This window comes from Columba livia, chromosome 10, assembly GCF_036013475.1.
Source record: "Columba livia isolate bColLiv1 breed racing homer chromosome 10, bColLiv1.pat.W.v2, whole genome shotgun sequence".
In the NCBI taxonomy this organism is placed as follows: Eukaryota; Metazoa; Chordata; class Aves; order Columbiformes; family Columbidae; genus Columba; species Columba livia.
In genome coordinates, this window is record NC_088611.1 from 12,992,501 (window position 1) to 13,020,004 (window position 27,504).

At 42.4% G+C, this 27,504-nt stretch overlaps 1 protein-coding gene across 30 annotated transcripts in view; it reads left to right on the top strand.

Moving 5' to 3' along the window:
* Positions 1-27,504, top strand: part of FOXP1 (forkhead box P1) — a 383,604-nt gene that overhangs the window by 201,156 nt on the left and 154,944 nt on the right. For 28 of the 30 annotated variants that reach the window (XM_065075373.1, XM_065075386.1, XM_065075374.1 and 25 more), the window contains one exon: positions 17,158-17,339. The exons of 1 other annotated variant lie outside the window; for it this stretch is intronic. In XM_065075373.1, coding sequence (XP_064931445.1) covers positions 17,169-17,339 — 171 coding nt within the window. In that variant the 5' untranslated portion in view covers positions 17,158-17,168. Of the gene's footprint in view, positions 1-5,345; positions 6,706-17,157; positions 17,340-27,504 lie in introns of those variants that run through there. One more of the 30 variants, XM_065075379.1, reaches the window with a different exon arrangement.

Genomic DNA, 27,504 nt, shown 5'->3' on the forward strand with positions numbered 1-27,504 from the left:
TTTTACATGCTTAAAATATTCTAGGATTTAACTTTTTTATTTCATTTTTAAAGTCTTCAGCGGTTGCGTGTTTGACATGGTTTTGTTATCCTAGATGTTATGTTATGATCTGGCACACGGAGCATTAATTCCTTTATCAGCTCTATTTCGTCTGCAGTTGTTCATTTAATTGAGCTCCTCTGTGTATTTTACAAAACAAGATGCATTCATTACAACTTGCAGACCTCAGATAGTATTGTAACATGTTTCAGAAAAATAGCACTTTTGTAGATAGTTGTGGAAGTTGGGTGTTTGGTTTATTTTTTGGATGATGGGAGGAAGCAGTAGCAGAATTCTTGCATGCATAATCAGTAGGAACTTTCCAGAAGCTCTTTATTGTAGCTATTTTCTTTTAAAGCTGTGTTTACTCTAAGAATTCAGCTGAGGCAGTTGAAATATGTGGCTGCAGTGTAGAACAAAATACACTGTATGTTTTGTTACTCTCCTTGTTCTGCGTTGACTTGTGCAAACAGTTTTAATCCAAAGGAAGAGATCATACCGTCTGTGCCTGCGGTATTGTACAATCCAGTTTAGGGTGCAGATTACCCTCTTACGGCATATCCTGACAGTGAATAATGGTGTCTTGAATAGAGTGTAAATAGAGTGTATCCTTCTCTTTCACAAGCCCTTGGAGCAGGAAGCCGCACATGTTAGCTCTACAGTGTTCAGGAGCCAGCACATCTGGGTGACCATGCACCTGCATGTGGCTGGAGATGTCCAAATACTGTCTTCAGTGCGGATTTCGAACATTAAACACACATTGCTGGTTGTAAACGGCTCTGCATGCTGCTGGGGATTCAACACCAGAAAGGCCATTTTCCCAAGCATGGAGCAACCTCTGCCCAGCTGGGCAGTGACGGACCCTTCCAGACCAGGGCCAAACAGCTTCTTTTGGAGAGGTCACGGCACCACGGTGCTGTTTTGTGAGGCTCTCTGTTGTGTTGGTGTCACGCAAAGGAAAGGTATGGGCAACCACAGGAGTGCTCGTGATCACCCGGTGGTGTTGGCCAAGGCAACCTGGAGAGGGTTTGGTGTCCAGTTGCTCCTCTCTGCTGTGGTCTCTCTCTCTCTCTCCCAGCGATCTCTGATGATGGCTCAGAGATGGGCATTGCTCTTCAGCCATGGGTGAATGGAGAAAAAGGATCAAGAGCTTGGCTTCCTGCATCCTGACTCAAAAGTAGGCATATGTGCTTTTTTTTTTTTGGTGAGTAGAAACAAATTGGTTTCGACAGAGCTTTTTTAGGGAGTTTTCTCAGGCACAGGATGAAATTTTGAGGTGGAAAAAATTCACACTTTTTTTTTCCCCATCTATTGGGCCGGTGTGGTGGGACCAACTGTATTTTTGGGAGCTTGGGAACCATGTGTGTCACTGTTGAGCATGTGGCTGTTGAGTAACGTCTGCATAACATACGCATCTCCTGCACGGAAATGCGGTGAGATAGGATCCTTGCTCTGGGCCCAGGCTGGAGCTGTTCCTGAGAAAGAAATCATCACAAAGAAACAGGGGAGGAAAGCCCATCTTCTATTCCACTTCTTCTGTTCTGGCTGATGTTAAACCGGTGTGTTGGGTACGTTCGTGTGTGTGCATTAGCTTACACACAAATGTTCGTAGGCACACGTACGGTTTTTCTTCTGCATGGTGCTGGCCTCACTGTAATCTGATAGCCAGAGCCCTTGGACAGGGCAAGGCAAGGAGACTCCATGTATTTCCACAAAAGCTTAGCTAAGTGCATTTTTGTTATTGTGTTATGGGCCTGATTCTTGAGGGGGGTTAGATGCTCTCAGTTGTGGGTGCTCAGCATTTTTGCAAGTCACTCTCCTTAGAAGTTGGTGGTTACATTTTTTTTTAATGAGAAAAAGCGTTTTTCCATTTGCTTCTCCATAAACTGAAACCACGAAAGAGCCCTTGCTTAGTTTTCCACACACAAGCACACAGTGATGGGAGCATGAGAGGGACTGCAGGTCTTAGAAGGCTGTAAGCGTGTGAAAACAAGGAGTCCTAATGAACATGGTTTTGCAACTTAATTGTAGTGGGTGTGCCTTTGTTTGCGAAAAGAAACGAAAGTGCTGGAGGCCGAAGTGCTTTATTTATCCTCAGAATAGTGACGGTAGCAGTATAAACTTCCCTGGCCAGTTTTGCCAAGGTGCCCAAGACCTGCAAGTCCCTGCAGAGCTTTGACGCTCTGCTCATTGGGACCCCTGAGCTGTAGATCCTCGCATATCCTCTCCAGAAATACCATCTTTTGCATGAGAGACCCTTCTTGGGCTCCTGAGTGCCCTTCTGAAAGGGTGGCTCGTTCACGTCACAGACTTGGTGCATTTGGGGAAGCCAGCGTGTCTTTTCCAATGGTTTGGAGATTCCCTGCTTGCTCCTTGGGTGGAGATGCAGAGCTCCATGAAGCCAGCGTTAAGCCTGGTGAAGACAAGGGGCTTGTTCCTCCTGGCACGCTGTTTTGCACCCCTTTGGAGTAGTCCGTGAATCCCTGTGAATCTGGTGCCTGGGGGTCAAACCTCTTGCTGCCTTCTGCTTCATCCTCCTCAGCTACCCAGTGCCCCACAGAAACACCATCCATTTTAAAGAGATGCCGTTTGCAGCATCTTGGACTTGCTGTGTGAGGATGAGAAATGTTAACATAAATTCTTTAAATAACATCTAGTAGTGTTGAATGCACAGAATTATAAAACATTTTTATATTCTGAGCCTCATTTGCATCTTCACATTAAAAACTGTGGTTTTCTTTTCAGGGAATGGTTGCAAGATCTGATTTGTTTTGAAATCAAAGCTAAATTTGTGTTCTCGCATTCCTCTTTGCCCTTCATTTGACAAATTTTTCTTGTTCTATAAATACAGAATTGTAAACAAGGGCTAATCCTTAGCAACAACCTGGAAAGTTAACATTTCTCTCCAGCTCCTATTATAATTAATTCAGACACCCTGAATATGATGTGATTTACACTAGTATTCCTAAGGCCAGGAGGTACTAATATCTTGTTAGAGAACTGAGGAAAAGAACATGCTTTTGTGTTCACCATATAACATAATTGCACTGCATTTTCTTTCATAAGAAGATATTTAAAGATGCTTTTTACTTTACATTTGAGAAATGAAAGGCTTCTGCTTTTGCATTTGGCTGAAATTGTCTTAAATGTGTTTTCCTTCCCGCAGCAGTCAACATTGTCAAAACATTTTGCAAAGTACATTTTAATAATATGGGTTAAGACCATCATTATATTAATTTAATTCTCGGTGTAGGTAAATTCGTAAGATGCTTCCACTTTGTCAGAAAAGTTTTTCACAGTAAACATAATCTGTTTTCCCTGTGCAGAAAAGAAAGGGATAAGACAGCCGACAAAAGGATAAATGCCTTGCATTACGTTGCTTAAATATAGCTTGAATAGTCTTTCTGTCGTGGTCCATTCTTTTAGTTTATTTAATTTTCATTTAATTTTGTTTTGTTCTATTTGTTCAGGGAGTGTTTTGTAGTGTTAATGTACGTTAGCCACATCCAGTTGAAAACTGCAACTCCCAAAAGGCTGTGATTAAAACATTATGGATGTGGCAAACCACAAATGTAACAGTAAGTTTACATTTAGATTTTCTTCATAAAATATTTTATTCAAGTTTTGTAATACCTTGGTATCGTGGTCAGCATTGCCATAAAAATTCTGTGTTATATGGAATGATACAATCTGTGAAGCATTTCCCATTATGTAGACACCATGTCTTTAAATTATAGCAATTTCTTAAGATTTTAAAGCAAAATGAGCTCTTAGAAGTGTGATTAATAGCAGGGAATGAGGCTAACACTGGGTCATCAGTGGCACTCCATTACAAAAAAGGTTGGACTAATAAAAGCATCCATCTATTTGACCAATAAAGCATTTGAATGATATGCTTATAGTTTTTATCATACTGTAGTTACTTTGTACTGAATAAACTGTGATTTTACGTGCTGGAAAAGGAGCGTGGAACAGGCAGAGCGCGGCTGAGGTGAGAGCGGTTGTCTCAAGTAGGGAAATATCAGGACTTTTATGTGGAGCTTGATGTTTTCAGAAACCTTCAGGTTGCGGTGTCTACATTTTTGAAGCTGCTGTGAAATATCTAAATCCCCCGTGACCCGTGCCTGCCTGCCCACAGTTGTTCGGTGAGGCTGGCCCTCGCTGTCCTGCCGGGAGGGGAGAAAGGAGGGTATTGTGTGGAATCATTAATTCAGAGTTAAGTCCTCGGCAGCCCCAGACATCAGAAATATTCCGCTGAAGCACAGGAAATGGGGCAGCACTTCTGTTTTCCTGGTGTGTGGACACCAACCCCGTCCTCGAGTCGCACCTTTCATCCAGCCCGCTATTATGCTGTCAACTTGATGTATTCAAAAGCATGAGGTTGCCTGAACAATGCTGCATTTGGGTTTTATTTAAATACTTGTCTTATTAGTAGGTTGTACTGATTTCATGGGTTTGAACCTTTTTTTTTTTTAATACAACAAAAGGCTAAATATTTTCTGAAAAAAAGAAAACGGAGGTTCTTGGCTGGCCATGGATGTCCAGGATTGTGCTGTGAAGAAAAGTAGCAAATATTCCAAAACTTGTGAAAAAATGATGAGGGGGAGGCTTCTGGCCACTGTCCTGTTTGCAGATGAAATGGCAAGGGATGGGAGGTTAGTGCCAGGGCTGGCTGTGACCTTGGATGCTTCATATATGTGAAGCTGGGATGCTTTCCCTCAGTGTTCGGTGGTGGTGCTGGTGCTGATTAGAAGGCAGTGGGGAGCCAGGTAGGGGCCACTGTGCAGCTGGGAGAAAAAAGGACCCGTGGTACAGACCACAACTGCATCTGCCCCCATCCAACTAGTGCAACGTCTTAAAATGCTTATTTTACATAAGAGAGAGATGAAGTGACTTATGAAGGTCACACAGGGGGATTGTGTCAGGGCAGGAATGTAACCCAGAGCCCTGGATTAACCCTTTACCAATAGGAGCATATATCTGGTCACCATGTACTTCAGATCTTTCCCAAAATCTGTGTTTCAGGATAGAGAAGCTGCAGAAACTTTACTGGAGGGGTGTTGCAACAGTCAACTTCTTGAGCATTATGGGAATGACAGATGTGAAAGGAAAGGTCTTCTGGAAGGAGGCAAACCCTGGGGACTTTGTGTTTGGATAACCATGAGGACTGATGTCAGAGTGCCTTGGTGCCAAGAGATGGACATCGGGTGGGGAGCAGCTGCAGACTAGGGGTTTTGGTTGTCAGAAGACCCCTGGCCTGCCTTGGGGGAACAAAAAGGAGCTGGGGAGATCTTCAGAGGATCAGGGAATGTTGATGGGAGGCAGCAGCGAGAAGGTCGAGGATGGAGAGGGCAAGGAGGAGGAAGCGGGTTGGTCCGTGCCTTGCTGCGCCAGCCTCGTGTGTCGCTGCGTGCAGAGAGCGACAGGGCAGGGAGCTGCCGTGGGCGTGGATGGACGTGTATGAAATCACACTTGTGCGTGGTCAGACTGGGCAGATCAAGTTGTGTAGAAACCTGTCATTTTGCTTGTTTGTTCTGGGGGGAAGTGAAAATTTTGCAGCCCACTTATTTTTCAGTTGCTGATTTTTATTTTTATTTTATTTTTTTTTTAATGCAAATAGATCTTTTGCATCAGTGGTTTGGCCGGTAAATCTTGTTCTGTAAAACACTTTCAAGTGTTTTCAACTCCTTTTTTTTTTTTCACCCTTTTTATGGTAACAGATGCACAGCTCTGTATTTTCCCCAGCTGCCTGTTGTCTTGAGGTTGCACAGAAAGACTGCAAAGGCTTTTTGTTTGTTGTTGTTGAAGGGGAGGAAAAAACCCTCGATCCACAGAAGAGTTAACAGGATTTCACTTGATCTGCTCGTTTATGCAATGAGTAATGCGAGGTTGGTAACAGCAAATTGTTGTTTATAAGCAAACATGGCACTGTGTAAACAAGAAGGCCTGGTCCCCAACTGGTTTGATTTCATGGTGGTCAGCAGCTGATGTATGTAACGTACAACCTTTCTGCTTCTCGAAATGTCAGAAGAATGACTATTTGTTTGTCTTGAGTTCTTCCCAGCTGTTTACTCTGTAATGCATTTGCCTCAACCTTGATTCCCTAAGAGTGGCCCCTTTCTCCTCCCTGCTCTGTTTACATTAGTCCTGCCCCGAGTGTCACCTATGAAATCTGTTGATTATTCCACCTGGTTAATGTTAAATTGCTCTTGCAAGATGATGTGTTTGTTCATAAACACAAATGCTGGGCCCCTTGTTTACTGTACCCATGGCAGCAATCAGTTATTAAACAAATATTGCTTTGTTTGCGGGTGTGAGCAGCAGTTTATCCTGCAAGGTCTGGAAAAAAAACCTTTAAATGCTGGGATTTTGATAAAGGAGAAAAAGGGGAGCTTGTCCCTGGAATGTGGCTGAAACTCACTTTAGTTTGCTTTGCTTATCTTTAACTTGGGTGAAGGGGCTAGAAAGATTAGCAAGTTGTTTGGTTTTTCCAAGAGATTTCCTTAGTGTAATGATATCTATCCAGTTGTTTGCTTTTTTCAGAAGGGAGAGAGCACTCCTGCAAGACGACTAGCACAGCAGTAGACGGCTGATGGCTAGAAAATCCTGCATGGAGCAAACAAGGAGTTAGAAGGTCTAGGACAAAGATATAGGGCTATGAACCAGGTAATCACCCCAAAAGTCCAGCCTTGCTTTCTGTGTCAGCGTTTGGTAGGGGCTTTTTGGTTTCTCTCTTTTCTTATGTCTGATTTTAATTGATGCATGTGTCCTCGATGGAGCTGGAAAGGCAAAGCTTTCGCTTTTATTTCTGAGGAGATCTGAGGAAGGTCTCTGTTTTAGAAGCATGGCCATTTGAATGGAGAGAAAATACCAAATTTAAAAATGCGCTCTGTCACTCCTCCTCCTGTGAGTGAGATGACAGAGCTGCTTTTCTTCTTTTTATAACTGGAAAACTGCATTCACATCTGCTAATTTCTGTATGCTGGCTGTTTGTTGTTTGGTTTCTGGGAGTCCTAATTACAGAGAGCCATCCTGGCAGTTGTTGCTTTTGGGTTGTTTTGCAAATGAGCAAGAAAAACTCGCACCATCTTTGTTTTTCAAAATTATTGTTTGTTATTGTTTCTGAACGGGGCTCGGATTTCAAATGCCAGGCAGGACCTGTTAGCACTAACAGTAAATTGTTGGGGCTTCTCACACAAAGGGAGTAAATAAACCGTCTTAGAGTGACCTTGGAAAGAAATGTTAACTCTTTTTGTATGAAGGTGCTGTCTGTTCCTTTAAATATGAATTAATATGTTAAAATATCTTGAATATACATTTGTAAGAAGTTTTTGAAGGATAACATTAAATAATTGTCGTTTTCATCCCTTGGAAAAGCAAGCAACAAAATATGCATAAAAATGTGATATATTGTATTCAGTAGCTCGCACCAGTGGTCCAAACATACTGTACATTTTGGCTACTGGAGCAGTGTCGGGGCTGGAGGGGAAGCGGGAGGTACCTGAAGTGTGGAAGTGGACCAGCCGGTCATTAATTGACTGGTGTTGCTGCAATGAATCAAACTTTTGCTGCCTTAGACTAGGTGAAAAGAGTGAAGTGAAAATTGTCTTGTGCAGAAGCATTGCAGAGTTGCACCTGGCTTTGAGGTGGTTTTTGACTTCTGGAGGCTGGTAGAGACTTTAGAAACGCTTTAATGGAGATATGCATGGAGGGTGGGAGTCTAATTCATCTACAGCCAGCACTTAATCTTGTGAGGTTTGATACCATCTCATTGTAGCGGTGCTGCCGCTGCCTAGCATAAACTAAACTGTATTTACTAAATGCAACTTTGGCCTTTTACTTGGTTGAACAGTCTCCTGTTTTCTGCGAGGGAGACTGCAAGAGTTTCTGTTGCAGGCTCACAGCAGTGTGCATACAAACACATAAGCCCTGGGCTGCGAGAGCAGCTCTGCAGTTTCTGTTCCTGTGTGCCCGGAGCCCACGGGGAGCCCCACGCTGCTGTGCCCGGGCTGGGGAGCACGTGGGTTCCCCCAAGACAGCGGCGCCGAGGCCGCTCTCTACAGCCGCTCTGGGCCTCGCTGTGCTGCCCTTATGTGTCCCTCCTTCTGGAGGAGCTTTTCCTGTCGTCGGGATGGTGCCCATGTCCATAGAGCAGCAATCTCAGAGCTGTATGGTACAATGAAGTATGGCTTCTTGTTTGGTTTGGGTTTTACTTGCTGCGCACCGTTCCTTTCCTTCCAAATAAACGATGATCCCAGTGGTGGTAAGGATGATTTCTGTCAAGCTCACGGCTGAAAGACAGCTCTCCCCAAGAGAGGGGAAGGAACCTCACTCTGCCGATGATGGTATGTAAATCATTACCTCATATTTGCCAGTCGCTTGGAAGTGGCCCAGCTCTAGAGCTTTTATGCAGCTATGGCATGAGCTTCATGCTGAATATGGATTTTAATAGCTGTCAAGCTGAGAGGCATAGATTGAGATAGAGCTGGGTTTGCCAAGGGGATTTGTTTATCCAAGGTGAGACTGGGAGTAACTTCTGTGCAAATCTGTGGCATGAGGGGAGGATGCAAAAAGCTCGTTTAGGGAAATAAAAGCCTGATGCTTTGGGTCTTACCTCAAAGAAAGGAGTGAGACCTGTTACCGTCACAGGTTGGTATGTTTTGGTGTACTAGCTTTTCGTGGGGACCAGCTCTAGCTCTTTTGAACAGAGCAAATGGCAAAATTTTAATGTCTGTTTCAGTTAATTTTCCGTGGATTTGCTTGTTTTGTGTTCTTACTGTTTGTGGTCAGCAACACCCGCAGCAGAGGAGATTTCCTTAGGGGTAACTGCAGTGACTGATTCTTTAAGAAGTTAAGTTGCTTGACCATGATTTCACAATAAGTCAGTGTGGCACAAGTGGGGATTAGGCTTCTGACTCTCCTTCCCTTCTCCTCACCACAGCTGTCTTAAATTTCAGCTGCTGTGGAGCATCCGTCAGCCTTTCACTGGGCTGCCTCCGAATGATTTCAGGTTCCCATGGCCCTCACGATACACGCTGCTGCTGGAAGAGAAGTAACCCAGGCAGGGTGAGCCATGCACACCAACAGTGAAAGAGGTTGTGCTGCTGTACACAGTTAAGGAATTAAGAAGTTGTGGCAGACTGCATCTAGACAGGAGTAGGCGAAGCTGCTATTCTGGAGATTTGAAGGTGGCAAGTGGACATAAACCCTGGTAGAGGTTGAGGTTGTTGGAACTTGAGCTTCTTACGGATGTGACCCTCAGGGAAGAGGTAAGGCAACCGATGTCCTTCTGTTGGCCGAGGTGATGTGCTCAGGCACTTTAGGAAAGCGCTGGCTTGTCACTCACAGCTTCACATTTTCCTTCTCTTTGTTCCTTTCTCACCTCTCTCCCCTCCCCACGGCTCTGCATCATCAGGTAGCTCTTCCCCAGTGTCGGGAGGGCGGGGACGGGAGCAGCCCTGTGTGAGACAGGGGATGTTCCGAAAGCAGCAGGATTTGTTTCCCTTCCCCGGGGAAGCTCAGCACGTCACTTCTGTGACACACTCAACCTCCTCCGACCCACAGCTTGGGACGCGTCCAGCGAGAGGAGAGTGCCAGGGCTGCGCCTGGGCCACGAGGGAAAGCTGAGGATGCGCTGCGGATAATCCCATTCCTTCTGGAGCCTTTATTTCCTAGGCACTAAATGAAATTTCAGATTTTAGATACGTCTAGACATATACAGTGCACGATAAAGTTGATAATACATTAATCATTTTTAACAACAGGTAATATGCATAATTTATGGTGTTACAGTGCTATCTTTTTTGATATTTATGATGGATAATGCTCAGTTTTTGCCCTCATATTACTGCTTTAAATTATACCACAAGAAAATTAATGAGAAAGTAGATTTATGGGTTTCATTTGTTTGTCAATTCGGAAATTAATTGGGTGTTAATTTTAGCCGTCCCTCATCAGACCAGGTCTTTAGTATGTGTGCATTACTTTGCATTCATTGAAGCCTACCTCCCATTTACTGTGGGTCACTAGCTTTGCATACATTAAAATAGCCCTCAGGCTCATTCTCTTGATTACTTTTTGAACTGCCATGCATTAGAAAATTTACGCCTTTCTGTTATAATTATGAAAATTCGCTATTGGAAGATGGTGCTTGCATAACAGCAAGCATACAGTCTTGCTCAGCAATGTAAGATCATATAGCAAATCCCAATACGTTTTTGTTCTAATCCTAGAAAACAGCACTCTCGACAATCTTTGTTGTGTGAGTTTCATCCTTTGAAATTTCAAGGATCCATTTTGATGCATTGAATTACCTCTTTAAGCTGAGGAAATATCAAAGGATTTCACCTCGTCGCTGTCTCTTTGTTTCCTCTTTCCACACATCCCATACGTGTTCCTCCCTTGCCTTGCTCTGGGTTTGCCTCTCCTCCGCCAAACGCTGCTGTCAGACATGACTCAGCATCACTTTTCAGGACAGCGGAGCCCAACTTGCTTCCATTCCTTGCTATTTTGGTTGATTCTTAAAGATCATCCTTAATTGCTCTTTGGATCCCCTTCTCCTTTCTCATACTCATGCACAATTCAGCAACCACCAGTGCTGTGTAGGCGAGTGGCCTTCAAAGGGGTAAGCACGAAGTTTTATCCAAAAAGTACCCTAATGTACTGACAGTTGATCTATAGTTAGTTAGTACATAATTATACCTAAAATACACCCTGTCAGCAGGATAAATGACGGCTACTGAAAACTCAAAAAGCATGACGGGTATTCACCCATCTGCAATGACGAGAGCGGAGGGGTTTGTAAGTTGAGAAAGGCTGGGAAGTTCAGCGTGATCTTATTTAGTTAAATCATGCCATATGTTGGGATGGCTCTTTCTAATAGTCGTGCTAACCGCAAGCACTGACAGAGAGAAGTCATCTGGTCCACCTGGCTAGTTTGGACTCCCCTCCCCAGCGTTATTTCTGTACTTAAGCGCGGTGGCAGCCCTCGAGCTGCTCATGTGAAGCTGGCTGATTCACAGTTAATTGTGACATGGTGTAATTTAGTAAATGAGCAGCTGAACATCTGTACGCCTTCCCCCACGGTAGATCAAAGCCTTACCTTACACAAGGCTTTTAATTTCCACCAGTGAATCCTTTTACTGAACTCATGGATGATGCGATGGTGCTGCTGGCCACCTCACCGACCTAGGGCTGGGGTGTCAGCTGCAGGAGACGGGTGTTTTGGCATCAGCTGGTGACCATCGAAGCGTGTTCCTGGAAAAATTCAGAAGTGGTGGTGGAATGTGGAGCCCAAGGCACTTTTCCCCTGCAGGGCACTTGCTCCAAAGGTACTGGGACTAGCAGGGACCACCGTGAGTTGGGCCGTGGTCTCCTGGGAAAGCCCTCATGGTCCTGGTTGGTAACAGGCAGTGCCCAGAGTGCCAGGCTGCTTCTGTGGTGCTTTGGTACCTGCGCTGGGTTGATTTAGAGGCATTGGTGACTGATGCAAGAAGCAGCTTTGCTCCTGCTTCGTCCTTTGCCTTGCCAGCTGTGCTCTGGAGTGCCTTTCATTTTTAAAAGGCAAAATCCTGCCTTTGTGGCGATGCGTTGCCATGAAGTGCTTCGAAACATTGTTTGGACATTTTTTTAGAATTCTAAAGAGAAGTGCTAGTCTAGTGCAAGCTAGTCCTGAGCTTGCTTTGGGAAACTGCTTGCAACAGATAGGTAAAATGTTTACTTACAAACTGTGCGTGTATGGATGGTATACCTGCTGGAGAACTTAGGACTAGATCTTGTCATTTGATCGCTTATTTAAAAATCATTTTAGCATTAACTTTTCTGTCCTTAAAAGTAGAAATATATTCTATAAATCTGTGTTGTGTTTAATTTACATGTCCTTTCACGGCTGGGCCAAGTTTAAAGAAGGGCATTTATTCTGCTTCATATAAATAATTGATCAGCCAAGTTAATTTACTTCTGCCTGACTTGGTCAACCTTAATTAACTGCCCTGGAATAAAGACTGAACTTTTTGTTAGCTTAAAATCTTTCACAAATGTGACAAAGAAGGGATGTGTTATGACAACATTTTTGCTCTAGCAGTGTTCCCAGGGGACAGAAACGTCGAATGATCTCTATGTGCATAAATATACTTGTAAACACCTTGAAGTACTAGTAGCCAAAATAAAATTGTCAGCTTTGGAAGTAACTTTGAAACATGCAGGCTGCATTCTGGATGTGTAGTCCAGCCAGGGTCTGGAAACATATTAAAACAAAGATTTTAAGGCCTAGAAGACCCCAGGGATAGTTTTTTTAAAGGTGATGAGTTGCTTAAAGATGTAGATTGGTGCTTATTCAGGAGTCTTAAAAACGTCCCGCCAGATGCCTCCGTGTATGGCGAGGCATCTAAATACATCTGCATATCAGTCCCTTAGTCTTTCAGACTTGCAGTGGGTCCTTATTCTGACGAGTGCTTCAGTCAGTAAATCCTCCCTCATGCTGGCGTTAAACAATGCTGCTTAGTCTTTAGAAACTATACTAGTGGAAGACTTGCAGAAATTGCACACTTCAGTGCCCACCTCCTGCCTACTAATCTCCATGCTTAACCTCGCTCATCTAAATAGTCCAGTGGAGCTGAGAGATGTGTATCTGCAGCATCTGGTCTTTGTGATGCTATGGACCTCTTCTTTTATTTATTTTTTTTTTTTAATGGATTGGCACAGAACATTTTCAACATTATGATTCCTTCAGGTTCTGTCAGTTTTAGTTCAAAACACTGATATCGGAGTCCTTAGAAAGATAATTTTGATTCAGCCCAAGGCCACATCCGACCTATGTTTTCTCAATTTTGAACATGCTCTTAAGAAATTAGCTGTCCCTTACTCCTGTCCAAGTCATCTGGAGGATGATTAGCTGTTGTCCTCCTGTTGACAGAGTGCCTTGCTTGGATTCTACACCACTGAAATTTTACCCCCTTACCTTGAGTGTAACATATTAACTAATGAGATGGGCCAAACTGTATGGTTTTGGCTTTGTATTTGGCTGTGCATCAAAGCTAGAAAAGGTTTTGTGTGGATTAAGATAGGAATCTTGAGAAACTGATCGCTGTTGTGAGATTTTTAAACCAAGCTGACATGAAGTCATATAAGAACAGTTCTTTTATTATGTCCTCCTTGATTCCAGGATAAAATTTTACAAGTTGTTCATACTGCAGCTTAGCTTTGGTCTGCTCACAGGGGAAAAACATCTTGTGTTACCTTTAATAATATTAAGAGTCATTCGCTGTCCCTCCTAATGTGAAATACCATAGTATAATATTTTTATTAAAAAAAAGGTACTTATGCTGGTAATAACCCATCTATTTTAATCTGTAAAAATACATTTTCCTTTCCAGAATTGATATGGACGTGCTCTTTTGCCATTAAATTTAAGCCAGAACATGGTATCTTGTGTGTCACGGAGGCTTTTGTGGAATACTGTATTTCCTATAATAAATCCTTGAGCATAACAGCTTCTTCAGCACTATTCTGGTTACTTAGGGTTGTATTCAGACCAGAATCACAGTTTGTGGCACTAGACGTGAAACTACAGTTCAGTTCCCGCAGAACGTAATCATGTTGCACAAAGTCAACCTTGCTTTCCTTTTTTCTTTCACAGTTTTGAATGACAGACTTCACTAATAGGCTTCTGTAAGGCCTCCTCCTCTGTGCTGAGGAGAGACAATTATCTCAGCCATCCTCAGTGTACTATCACCTCAGCTCATTTAGGTGTGCTCAAAAAGACAAATAATAATCATTCTTGCAGAAAGCTCTTGCAGGTTGATTTTCATGACATGACGCTTAATGATCAAACCAAATTGTGATTATTTATGTCAGCTCACATTTGACTACGGTGAAGAAGTAAACAGTTTTATCTTCTCTCCCTTGAAAATCCTCTTTTCTATTGGAGGTGTTTTAGCAAAGTGGATTTGTTTTGTGTTGGTGTCCAGTTGAAGTTATATTGAAGTTGACTGCCCATGAATGGGTGTTTTTAAAGCAAACTTTACTCAGAGTTTTTCACTTCTGCTTATAGAGTCTAAGCATCATGATTTTCTTTTACCTTTTTTGATGTTCTCTTTACAAACTCCATTTCCTCCATGTCCTTGATAGCTGCTGTCAGTTCTGCTGGATACACGGTCTGCAGGGTGGCATGGCCGGTGCAGAGGCTGGGGCCAGCTGGTAACTTTGAAAGGTAAAATGGAGCATGAAGTTTGTCATGGAAAAGCTTCTCAAGAGCTTAGTGATCTCTTTGTGACCAAATACTATAAATAATCCATCTTTTTCTAAGTCCTATAGGTTGGAAAAATTGTAGCTATCTCTACTGTTGTTTCTTTCCAGGTGCATTTTGCCAGCCTAGAGACAATAAATAATTTCTTGACCAGTTTGGTTATGAATGATTTTCTGTGTCCTGAAGATATTTCGCTCAGAGGGCAAGCCAGCAAATCGTGACTAGGCCGTGATAGATCTGCTCCTCAGTGGTGCACATTCCTCTTCCTGCTGTCAGAAGCATCTGGGAGCTTTGGTGGCTGCTGTCTCTGACCGTCCTTAGTAGTTTATACAAGTTCTCACTTCCAGTCAATTTGTTGAGTCGGAAGTGTTGGAGAATTGCATGTCCTTCTTTACTGCTTGGGCACATTGGTTTTAGCATCTTGTTTGGGTATGATATCTACTTGGCGACACTTTCCGCCAGTTCTTTGGGACGTCCTTCCTTCGTCGTGTGTGGTCTGTGGTGCAGATGTGCCATCACTTGCCGTTGTGCATCGCAACAGTCCGTAAGGGTCTCCTGGGTTCAGCCTGCTCACCTGATCTTCCATGGTGGTCATTCCTGTCCACGTCTTCTGCTGAGGTAAATTCATGTAATGCTCTATTTTCTCCAGTTGAGGCTTGACCCAAATTTGGATGGACTCAGAAAACTATTACATGTATCCATTCTTTCTGATTTATCTCTGGTTAAAAGAGGTGTGTCCTTTTGAGTAGTGTGGCATATAAAACTTGCATGGGGTACCATTTGAGTAACTTCTGAGCTGTCTGGAGTCTCATTCCTGTCTGTTGTTCCAGAGTCATACAGTCGCTGTCTCGTGTGTAATCCAGCCTCGCGTGTTAGGTGTAAACACTTACTTAGGCCTTACCATGCTTGTGGGCTTTCCTTATGGTTCCAAAAATGAAAAACATGGAGTTCTTAGTATATGTCAGAGCAGGATCATGTTAAAACGCAAAAACATTTGCTAGTGGTGTTGGGAAAGCTGTAGGTTTCACAAGGCAGGTGACAGAAGCTTCATAATGAGCCTCCAGGCCTTTTTGTCCCCTTACATAATTTGAAGATCTCACAGAACGGGTTTGGAAGAAGTTTCCATAGACCAGAACATTTGAATCTGTTCTAGCATTGTTTGGGTGCCTGGGTCGCCATCAGCACGAATAGATCCCGTCATGATAGGAACAGGATCCAGCTAATGAGTGGTTCATTCGCCTCAGATGTGAGTCGGTGAGAAGTGCTGATGCCAAAGCATGGCGGTGACAAAGGCTCGGTAGTCAGCTGCTTCTCAGTTATGATGTTTTGATTATCAGCCATATGGATCATCATTATGAACATCTGAAGCTGCCAAAGGAATGAGAGACTTGGTGTCAGTAGGTTGGGCTGGAGCTCACCTCTACATGCAGGGTCTGGCTCTGAGTGTCACCTGTGGCCAGCGGACACCCAGGAGCTGGCGCTGGAAGGAGGAATTGCCATCTCCAGCTGGTACCGTGCCTTGGGCAGCCGGGGGCTCCCAATTACACATGTGTGCAGTTCCTGGGAAAGAGTTTTCCCCTGGTATTTTACCTTTGAAGTACGTTGCTTTCTCTCACCCTTTCTGATTGGTATTTTCCCTTATGTGATGGAAGGAAGAGATTTTTTTTCTTCCTTTTGATTTGGGGTAGCTACTGAATTCAAACAGATTCTTCCTTAGATATAAAGCATCTTACTTTTGGGATGAACTACCCTGCACAGAGGCATTTGGCTGATGTTTGGGCAGTGAGTTACTGCTCGGGTCGAGCAGCTTGGCTTGCTGGACCCCTCTGCCCCTGGGTGAGGGGGAGAGGAGGAGCATGAAGGGAGGGATGGGCTGGTGGAAGCAAAGCGGGTTAATAACATTTAAATTTGGGAACTTGGGGCCTTGCAGGTGGAAATACGTATAAAAGAACTCATTGAAATATGTCAAAGGTAGAGGCTTGCAGCTGAAAACGTGCTTGCTTTGGGGGGTCTTGTGCACAAATACTGATAGTTGGTTCCCAAAGATGCGTAAATCCAAGGAGATCTGGGGTAAGCAAGAACCTCATCCTCGGTGTGGGACCTGTGACCCACGGATACAGTTGATGGGCGCAGTGTTGTGAAGCACCCAGGGACAGATGTCCACCAAGAGTCGAGAGGGCTGGCTGTGAGTTGTTGGGGCTACTAAGGTGTCGTTTAGCCAAATAAGGTGGGAGGCTCTTCACAGTAAAGCCATAGTGTGTCCAAAGCCAGACTAAATCCACAGCCAAGAAATTTGCCAAAAAGACTTAATTCTTTGAGCAGCTGAAGCAGTTTGCCCCAAACAAAAACCGATGGTGTCTAGCACATCCCAGACTCAGCTAGATTGCTTCAGAATAACAAAAGGTGCTGATTTAGCCATATCACGATGTGAACGGAAACTGAAATACTGAATGCTTTGCTTCATCTACCTGCCCCCACGTACTGCATATCAGGACTTTGATATTGTCCATCATCTGTTGCAAAGAATGACTCATCCGTTTGAAAGGAAAGCATCCAGATGTAACTAGAGAAATTTAATTATGGATTCTGTGTGTTCGTTCAAAAATATTTTTTTTTTCTCTAAGGGAAAAAAGATGTTGAGCAAATAATACTATATTTAGAACAGAACTAACTTAGTAAAATTATAGCTGTACCAACAGATAAATAAACATCAAGTAGTAGCATGAACCATTAATGAAAGATAAATCGTATGAAGGGAAATGACAAATGTTTACAGTTTTGGCAGGATTTAAAACAGGGCATGTCTCCTTATATACAGCAACTGTTTTAACAGCTGCCTTTTTTTTTTTTTCCCCTCCCCTAAATTATTTCAGGTTTTTGAGTCATGATGCAAGAATCTGGGACTGAGACAAAAAGTAATGGTTCAGCCATTCAGAATGGAGCGAGCGGTGGCAACCATTTACTAGAGTGCAGCCTGCGGGAAGTGCGATCAAACGGCGAGACACCTTCAGTTGAAATTGGGGCTGCAGATTTAGCACATCTTCAGCAACAGCAGGTACTGTAAGACACATTACAAGTTTCCTACTTACAGAAAAAGCATGGAACATTTAACCTCCCCTCCCAAACCCTTTGTATTTGCCAGTCAGAGGATGCTTGTAGGACTTGCCTACGTCATTCTGTGCATTTTTTTGTCCATCGGGGATTGCAGTTGTTAATGTAAAGGGAAATACTGGACTTGTCTTCCAGTGCTCTTTTTCAGTCATTCCCTGGAAATACCCAAAGATCAGGGCTTGTTTCCAGTGCTTGAATGCGTTGAGTCTGGTGGCAGTGATTGGATGAACCGCTGTATACAAAGAACTGGTTTCCAAAAAATGTCACTCTGTGGAAAATACACTAAGGTTAAGTTTTGTTTTTGCAACAAATTTTGATATAACCTAGCAACCTCTATCAACAGAATGTTTTCTATTAGTGAAAAAGGCTGCGGAGGTATCTGCTGTGGTAAAACGTTAGAATAAATAAATAAATACATCCTGTGTCAGTACTCCTCAATTCAGAAGAATGAGAACCAAATTGTGTGTTCTGCCTTTGTATTTTAATTAGTGTATTTTCTGGGAAGTGACCAAGTTCACCCGTGTAAATTATCTGCGTAACATACTTTGTCTTTTTCTTTTCTCTGATAAAATTTTGAAATCCTTTGAGGAAATTTTTCACCAAAGTGCTGGGCATGTTTCACTGACGCGTTTGGGAACAAAGGCTTCGGCGGAGCCATGGTGAATACACTTAGTCCTAACCTCCACTTTCTCTAATGCAGTAAGCATTCTTAAAACCTTTTAAATAAGCGATTGGCAGCTGGTTAAGACTCCCCTAAGTGTACAGTGATCTTTTTAGCAGGTTGTTGTGGAGGGCAAAAAATCCGCACTCAAAAACAAAGCAAACCGAAGGCCTGCAGAGGAGCAGGAGACCCCATTTGCCAACCTAAGACAGCTGCCATAATTAAACTATAAGTCAGAAAAAATGGATGATGCTAAATGCATAGACTTCGTTTGTTTCAATCATTTTCATCCTACAGGTTTTTACTTGAAGTGAGAATACCATCAGTGAGAAAATCACAGCCATGCTGAATTCATTACTGCAGTAGTCACACAAAACCACGGATAAAATTTCAATAACTGCAGGCCACAGTTGAGTAAACAGTTGCACTGAAACTTAATTCCTGTTGACTTTTCCCTCATTCTTCGCCAGGGGCACATTCTGATTCGTAGTGCAAAGACAACAGGGGTTACAGCTTTGATTAATATAGGACAGTAGAAGAGGAGTGGAACGGTAAAATATGTTCGACACAAAGGTCTGGTCTTAAAAAGGCTTCGTATCAGAACGAGTTAATTACGCTGCGTTTTCCATAGGAGCACTATGGAATTTTCCAGTGCTGCTTTGTGTGAAGGGAAACAGAGGGGGGGTCGCGCAAACATGCACACGTGCACACCATAGACCAGAACTGCTCGGACCTCTGTCCCTTCACTCCTACGCCGGTACCAAACTTCCCTGCGGCGCCTCGTGCCAAAGCTTCTCTGTAGCCATCAGAGGGCTCTTGGCGCCTTTGGTACCGTGGTTATCTCCCGTGTAGTGGGTTGTTCCATTCAACAGCCGCCCGTTCGGTCAGTTGAGGAGTGGCACCGATTCATTCCTACGCGGGTCCTCCAGCCCTCCCCAAACGGTGCCCGGCACAGACCCAAGTGCCGCCAGCCCCCTGGGCATGGGGATGGGAGCAGGACTGCAGGCTCAGATTTTAGCTTGCAGTTTATTTATCTTCTGCTAGTACGATAAACGTGGTCAGGGCACTTGCTTTTCTCCAGGTTCTTAAAAGACCTTTATGTTCTATGTTTGAATTCTGCTGTTAATTGGTTTTGATGACTAACTTCACCATGGAGTTTATCTTTTAAAAAAGAAGTTGATTGCGAAGTTTAAAATGGTTATTAGGGAAAAAAAAAGAAAAGACGACCTGATAACGACAACAGGGTAATCAGAGCTAGCATAAAAATATCAATCTTTGTGTTTTGAAAATATTTTTAAATAGTGAAAAGAAGAAAAACTTGGTGTTTTCAGACAGCTAATGCAAGCATTTACAGATACACATACAACATGGAGCATAATGTTTAGATGTTTCTCTGTATACAACATATGCTCTCAGGTCACTTAACAGAATGCGTTTTCCAAAACGCTTCGTCAATACAAATGAATGAGTTCTGAATTAAACAGATATTTTGTAAGAGCATTTCATTCAAATCTTTTCTTTTTGCCACCTGGCACTTGTTTTATCTGAAAAAAAAAAAATCGTCAGCGGGTAGTTTGAGCTTTGCTGTTGACATTAGTTGTGTATTCCCATGATGAGTGGGGCTGAGCGGTGAAACCTGGATGTACAATGGTTTGGGTAAAGCATCTGCACTGGATTTTGGCTCACTGTTTTTTTTTTTTTGGTGGAATTTGTGAATGTATAAGGACTACTAGCTTTGTTGCTATGAGAAAGGGAAACAGAAATGCTTCAGATTTTTTAGGAAGTTTTAATGGGTTTACAAACTTGTAAATATCTTACCATGGAAAAATACAGAGCAGCACAGATGTTCAGGTTTGACGGAACAGTGTATGGTATGAGCAGTCTTGTAGTAAGTGCAGGGAGGATTCATAGGACAAGTTTTATGCTTTCCTCGTCTTCTTAGGATGATTCTTCCACGCAAGGAGACAGTGTGATGCTAAATGATTTTAGCATTAGCAATCTTGTAAAATGTGTTGTTAAGCTGGGAGTAGCAAATGTGGGGATAAGTTCTGCTGCATATAATAAAACCAAATAACTCCAGCTGATGATTATAATTTGTAATCACGAAGTAAGATACTTTTCAGTGAAAGCCAAAGCGACACAAGTGACTCTTAAGGGAAAGTGCATCTGTGGAAAAGTTGGATAAAAATAGAGATACACAGAGGAGAAACTGTGCCCAGAACCAGACTGAAAGGAAGATCTGGTCTCCCACCAGACCTGCAGAAGGTGGGAGAAGTTGCCTTCTGGCTCCACAGATGCTGGTGGGTCAGCATCCCACAGGAATGACCATTGGGATGAGGTGGAATGGGCAGGGTACTGGCAACCTGCCTGTAAAACCTGCGGTGGGTGTGAATGTCACCCGGGTCATTGGACTTCCTGAAAAGACCAAAGGCGGGCGTTTGGCCTGGGGACAGCAGCGGGGCTCAGGAGTTTGCTCCCGAGGTGCCGTCAGGGACAGAACCCAGGGACAGGGCAGAAAACCTGGCAGTGGAGTAGCCGGCAGAGCCTGGCAACATCTGCTGGCTCTGAGGCGTCACGGAAAACATCTGGGAGGTGCAAAATGGGCGTCACGGTGACCCACAAGCTGAAAGTCAGGCTGGGCGAGGGAAATTTGGGCAGAAAGTATGTAATGAGGGGTGGCTCTTGCCTTCCAAGGATTAATAAAGACTCATGAGGACAAACTCCCTTTTAATGTATGTGATCACAGCTTCAGTTGCTTCAGTGGTTTCTGACGTCTTCTCAAACAGAAGGTTTGATGCTTCGTTCCTAGCCAGTTCTTTTTTTCCTTAGCTTATAAAATAAATATTATTTATTGTGTTATATTTTTATCCTTGGGACTACTCATTAAAGTGTTCTTTGCATGATTAGCGGAGAAACAAGAATATGAATTGAACAAAGAGAATAAATACAAAGTTGAATTCTGACATATAGCAGCAAGACACCAAATGCTGTATTGCATGGTGGCAGAAATACAAACCTTTCCACATCAATAGCAAGATCCACTTTGATACCCTAACTTCAAGTACTGCCCCACGAGTATAAAACTCAGTATCTTTTGTCTAATCCAGAATGCTTTTGAACTTTTATGGAGGTATGACTTTAATAGTAATTTGTTGACAGATTAGCTGCGGCAATTGCAAAGAGTTTATTTTGCAGAACTGGCAGGCTCGTATCAGTGTTCTCGTAAGGAAAAAAACACACATTGCTGTTTTGCAATTGCTGGCATTTATTGACAAGCTGCGCTGAGCAGGCAGAATCGGAATGTTTGTATAATGTAAACGTATAGCTTGTCTGATGGAGTGTAGTGTGCTTTTAGGTAGTGCATAGATTGCTTGATAAAAAGGGTTACAAGGTGACTGTGTTTATGACAAACTGGAATAGTGATGTATTATAAATGCAACTGGTACATGGAGGAACAAGGAGGAAGTTTATATAAAGAATTGTGGGGAAGTTTCTTTTCTTCACTTTGACTTAGAGCTGAACTGTACTGTAATTATCAAGTGTCACTTCAAGCTTTCTGAAGAGTTTAGATAAATACTGGTTTTGCCATGTGTCCACAAAGGAAGGAAAGAAGGGGTTTTTTCCTTGAAAAAAAAAAAAATGGCATTATATATAGTTCATTGCATCTGCTGGTGTTCTTTTTACACTTTTTTTCCACTAAATGTATACAAATGAAAAATACAGTTTTGTTTATGTGTAGGAGATAAAAGAATGTTTGATAAACATAAATTGGGTCGAGGTTCTCATGTTTGTGCCCAAGTCAGTGATTCCTGCACAGTCGGTCTCACAGGCCGCACTTGGGGTGTTTGTGGTATCGATGTGAAGATGCTGTAGTTGGGCCCTTTGGCAGAAATTGTTTTGAGAAATGTGGAGATGTGAAGTGTTGGATTGAGGGAAGCAAAGGGAATTCCCGAGGGAATGTGTGGTTTCTTCAGATTTTGTTCCTGTCCAAAGAGGAGGAAAATGTATAAGAAACGAGGGTTTGGTGTTTTGTTGAGATGCTTCTTTAGTTGAGTAGATAAAAAAGAAGGTTAGATTAGAAAGAATTCTGAATATATCACAGTGTAAATGAAAGTAATGGTGGGTTTTTTTTGTTGTTGTTTTTATAATTTGGTGAGTTTCATCTTATTTCAAAAACCCATGGGGAGAGGTTACAAACTGCATCAGGAGTTTTATGGTCCCATTGATCTTGATGTGGACTTATCTCTTTAGAACAAAACTGCTAAACTAGCTCCAAGATAATGTCTTTGTTTCATGTTGACATAACTGGGTTAGACCAAATTTGTTTGTTAGACTTTGAGGGAGTGTCTGTGTTGAGTCATTTTGTCCAAAGAGGCATAAAGCCTAATTATTAAACTGCTCTTGCTATTGAAAGAGCCATTTGAAAGTATAGCTTGAACTCCACGCAGGCTGCTGGATTGTGTCTGATTTTTGTATTGATGGTGATTACAACATGGTGAAAAGATCACTGCATTTGTAGAGCTTGTGCTGTTTCATCACAAAATATGAAAAACAACTGGTAACTTTGTGTTTTTGTCATTCAGACTGTTCCCCCAAGTTCTCCCATCTCCCAACATTGAACGGAAGGTGACATGATGTCTTTTTAGTCATTCAAATCTAATAACTTTTAATCTGAAGGTTAAGTAGTGAGATATAAACTAAGAGATGATAATATCAATTTTATGTTCACTGAAGGGCACAATATACCTCTTTCTAGTAGAGGGAAAATTGTGCGTAAAATGTCTTTTGCTTTTCGATGGAAAAGCTGTGGCTCTGAGAGCTTAGGAATGAAGCAGCGCTGGAAAAATGAAATAAGTTTTAACATAGGCTGGCTACCTTGCCTGGATTTTAGAATCAATGATTTTTTTCCTTAATAATTCAATTTTTAGATCTCTTGTCAATGAACCATGCTGGGAACATTCGTGCAGCGTTCTCTATCCCCCACTATTACTAACGTCTTTGTTACAACTACTTATTGACATCAACAAGCCTTAAATTTTCTCTGACTGTTGAAGGGTAAGGAGAAACTACCACTGTGTTGCACTTGCTGAGATTTTTGTTTTTCCTTTGCCTTGGTTTTGTTTTATTTTGCTTCTAAGTTATTTGATAAATAACTATATAAATCTGAGTCCTCAAAGCACCTTGACATTGGCACCCGGAGCTCTGCAGTTGTGTGTGCGGATACAAGCGTGGACATGCAAAAGCTGGGTCATTAGACATGTAATCACCTGGATTATGTGCACATCCAAACCCAGAAGTCCTCTTTAGGCTATGGCTGTCTATTTCTGTATTTATTTATTTTTATTTTATTTTTACAATAGCTGCTTTTACTTCTCCCGGTAATTTAAGATCATGCAGTAATCATTTAGGTTTATGTGGGCTCTTTGAAGAGATGGAACTTCTGAAATGTGTTTGCTGGTTTGTTTTTCAGCCTTGCATCTCATGTGAAAATTCAGCAGTGGTATGTTTGTTCCCAGCTGTTTTCGTAGGTGTGCACCCTCCCCTTGTATTTGCTTGTGCTTACTCATAAGCAGTAAAGTTACATGTTCAGGAGTGGTGTTTAGGGAAACTCCGCAAAGGAATGCTTTATAGCTGTTATCCAGCACATGTATACACTGTGAATGAAGTTCAGTAAGTATCAGATATAAATTGAAAGTCTAGTTCAAATCATTTATGTTATCCAAATTTTTAAGAGACTATTTGTCCTTCATTGATCTTTGTATTTTAAGGGTTATCTAACAAGCTGTGCAACCAAACCTGGGATGTAGCCACCTTAAAGTGGTAGTGTGCCTATGAAGGTGTAGAGCAGCTTCAGTTCACGTGCTGGTGAGGAACTGCTCCTCATTGTGGCTTTTAATGTTGCAAGATGCTTAAGCGTGTGCCTAAACATAAGTGTGTGACTGGTCTTACTAAGGTCACTGGTATGTCTCGTGCCTGTAAAATTAGGAATGTGCTGAAGTACCTTGCTGAATTAAGGCTTAACTAATTTCACACTAATAAGGAGTTGCAAGGATTGCTGACATTTTAGAAGTAATTCAACTTAATTTGGAAACGCACTGCATGCAGGGAGGCTGGCGGTGCCTTAGGAACAGCAGTGGAATTGCAGTGGTTTTCACTAGTGCAGCTGCTGATCTCAGTGGAGTTTTGTCTGGTTTAAATGCGTTCAAATTAGAGCAGAATCAAATGCCATGGTTTCCTGTGTTATGTTCTTTCTCCTGTGGTGCTCCATTGAGTATCACAGCAAGTGAGAAGAATATCAACAGTACTGTTGTAATTTATAACAGTAATGTTGTAAATAAAGATTGGGATATGAAGTAAAAATGCAGAAGTCATGAATACTCTTCATGAGTTTATTTAACTGTGTAGCACCCCATTAATTAAAAAAAATTAACAGAAGGTATTCTTCGGAGCCTTAGTGTAAACAGCGAAATTATATAATGACAGCTTTGTAGGATGAGTGTTGTTTGTTTTGTTGCTGCATTCTGTATTTTGTTAGCCATGCTCCCTACATTTTCGAAACAGAAAATGTACTTGCAACGTATTTTAAATAGTGCAAATATGTATTCCCCCCCCCGATAAAAGCTATGGATTGTGTCTGTAGAGTGCCTGCAAAGTCAGTGTCATGGCTCAGACGTTTCTGAAGCCTGGGGCAAGCGCCAGCTTTATTACAAGTTGGGCTTCTCAATTTATTTTTAATAATATTTCTTATTTTTCTTTTAAGTTTTTTATTTTTTAATGGGCTACGGAAAGCAAGGCAGGTAAAGCGAAGGTTGGAGAGCACTAGGCTATTTAACCTATTAATATCTGTCAACATGTTGCAAAACTGATCAGTGCAGTTCTCCCCTTCACCCCCAGCACTCAGCAGAAGTGCATGTTCCCAGGCAAACCGAGGAGAAGGATGCAAGAGATGGGTAGAATTCCTTGTGTTCTGGGTGCTGACCTAATCCTGATTCTCATTTACTGACCATAAGGAGTGAGGACTGGGGTTGTTAGAGGCAGAAACGTCACTGGGCATACGGGCACACAGAAGGCAGTTGCAAGCTTGGAGATGGGTCACTTTTGCTTGATAGAGCACTGAATTCCTGATTTTAGGTGACCTCCTTTGATCAAGCTTCAAGGCTGAGCTAATTCTTGTATGTATGTTTGAGGCCTTTTTATTAAATGAAATAAGCAAGTTTTTGAAGGGATTTTTTTCTTTTCTAGCAAGTGGTGTGATTACTGAGGGGTGCAACACAAATGTTTCAAATTTGGAGATACAGAGTGGGGTCACAGTTTGCCTCCAGAATCTGAAGTAATCAGGATTTTATTTCACATAAAACCTCTAGGCCTGATAACTTAAAAAGCACAACTTTTAACTGATATTACGCAATTTGCTGTGGGTCACTTAGCCAAATATTTGTGTATCTTTTTTTTTTTTTTTAAGAAAAGACTTGCCAAAGTTCAGGTGGGATTTCAGCCTTAACAAACTCTACCTGGAAATTAAGTGCGGAAGAGGAGGCGGGGGGGAATCTTGTCTATTTGAATTAGTGTGACCACAAGCTAAAGGAATGTGGTTGCTGTTGATGTGCCCAGTTCAAGTTTTCCTTGAATTTTCCTTGTTCATATCACTGGTACCAAAAAACCTCTGCCAGGAAAGAACTGCAACAGTAGTGAAATGTTGTAAGACCACTGACTGTCTGACATTCATACTTTTCTCTCCTTTTTTCCAGTAATCAATGAGGTATATGCTAAATTAGGGATGGGGGTCCCTTGCTGTTTGCAAGGGCTGTGTGGGCAGAGGGTGGATCTTCCCTAGAACCTTCTGGCATCCTTCAGCAGCAGCGGACCCACAACTTGGAGGTTTTGGCTGCCCTCTCAGATATGAAGCTGGGGGACTTGTGTTTTTAAACCAGCATTGTTTCATATTTTTGTTTCCACATAACTAAGTGATTCATTGGAGGAGAAAGGTCAGACAGGCACGGGGAAGGAGAAATGGAACTTGTTAGGAAGCAGTGGGGCCCGGCATCTCACAGGAAAAATGAAAAATAAAATGGGGTGTAATTCTCTTTATGCATGGGAAAGCATTTGTAGCACTCAGATCCTCAAAGTTCAGTCTCAGTCTCCAAGACACTTCTTCTGGCCTCTGCTTAAGTGAGAAACCGGATCTAAAGATGAGCTCACTTAGGAAAAGTGTTGGTTTCGGGAGAGTGGCTGTAGTTTACTTTGCTCTGTTGCATTACATACCTGCTGCTTTGTGTCAATCCTCTTCTTCAAACTCGGGCAAAGACAGGAAGGTTTGTATGGAAGGCAACTGTCTGGGTTTTCTTGGAAAGTCTACAACATTTTTGATGAAGAGGCTGATTAAGGTATTGCTCTGTCTGTTATTATTAATTTTATCCTCAGTTATAGGTTAAGTGCTGTATTTTTATTTGATAGGTTGTGTGCCATGATACAGTAAAAATTTCCTCCTGGGACTGTGCCTTATGTTCGCGTGCACACGCAAAGCGGGTCGGTGTGGGTGCGCATCGCTGTAGGCGCCGCGCTTGCTCTAAGGTCACAGGGAGGGTTTGTTACAGATAAACCTCCCTAATCCTGCATTTTACGGTCTGTTCAGGTATTCAGAGTTCTTCTCTCTGAATAGGTGTGCTGGTTTCTTCACAGCCATCACCCAGGACGTGGTGCTTGGGCAGCAGAAGCGCCGTTTTCTTCAGGGAAAACCATCTGCTTCATTGTCTTTGCATAGCTGTAATGCTGTATCGCAGATCCGAACACAAAACCCTCCAAGTCAATAAACAACAAAAAGCAGACTTATCTTTTATAGCATTCTTGAAACAAATGTAAGGTTATAACACTAAAGGAGATTTTATTAAATCTAGGCATGAATCCATATTGAAGAAATAATCCACTACTTCTTTTCAGCTTCTTGTCTTTTTAATTAGCGCTGGCAATGGGATTGTTAGCTTTTAAGATATGGTAAATATGAGCCTATTAATATTATTGAACATAATACTCAACAAAGTACAGGGAATGCTGGTAACTGTAGATGTTTTATAGAGCAGCTAAAAGTGGTCCCTTTTCTGTTGGACAAGTTTTGCTTTGTGAAGCCTGTGATGGGACCCGGTCCCCGGGGCAGTTTTCCCCAGAGCAGCTGTCCTGACGGGTGACATGGGACCCCTTGTCCCCCTTAGTCCCATCTGACGGGGTGGGTTTGGGCCCCTTTTCAGAGCACAGCAAGCATTTGGAGGTTTTTGTGTGTTTTGTTGTTTTTTGGGGGTTTTTTTAATAGATCTGACTCCTTTTCCTTGAGAAATGATTCACCAGTTCCTCTGATTAGTGCTTTTTGAAGTGTTTTACTCTTGGTTCAAGTCCCTTAACTTGGGCAAGGACTGGCTTATAAGGGTTTAGCAGTGATTAACTCTGTTTACAGTAT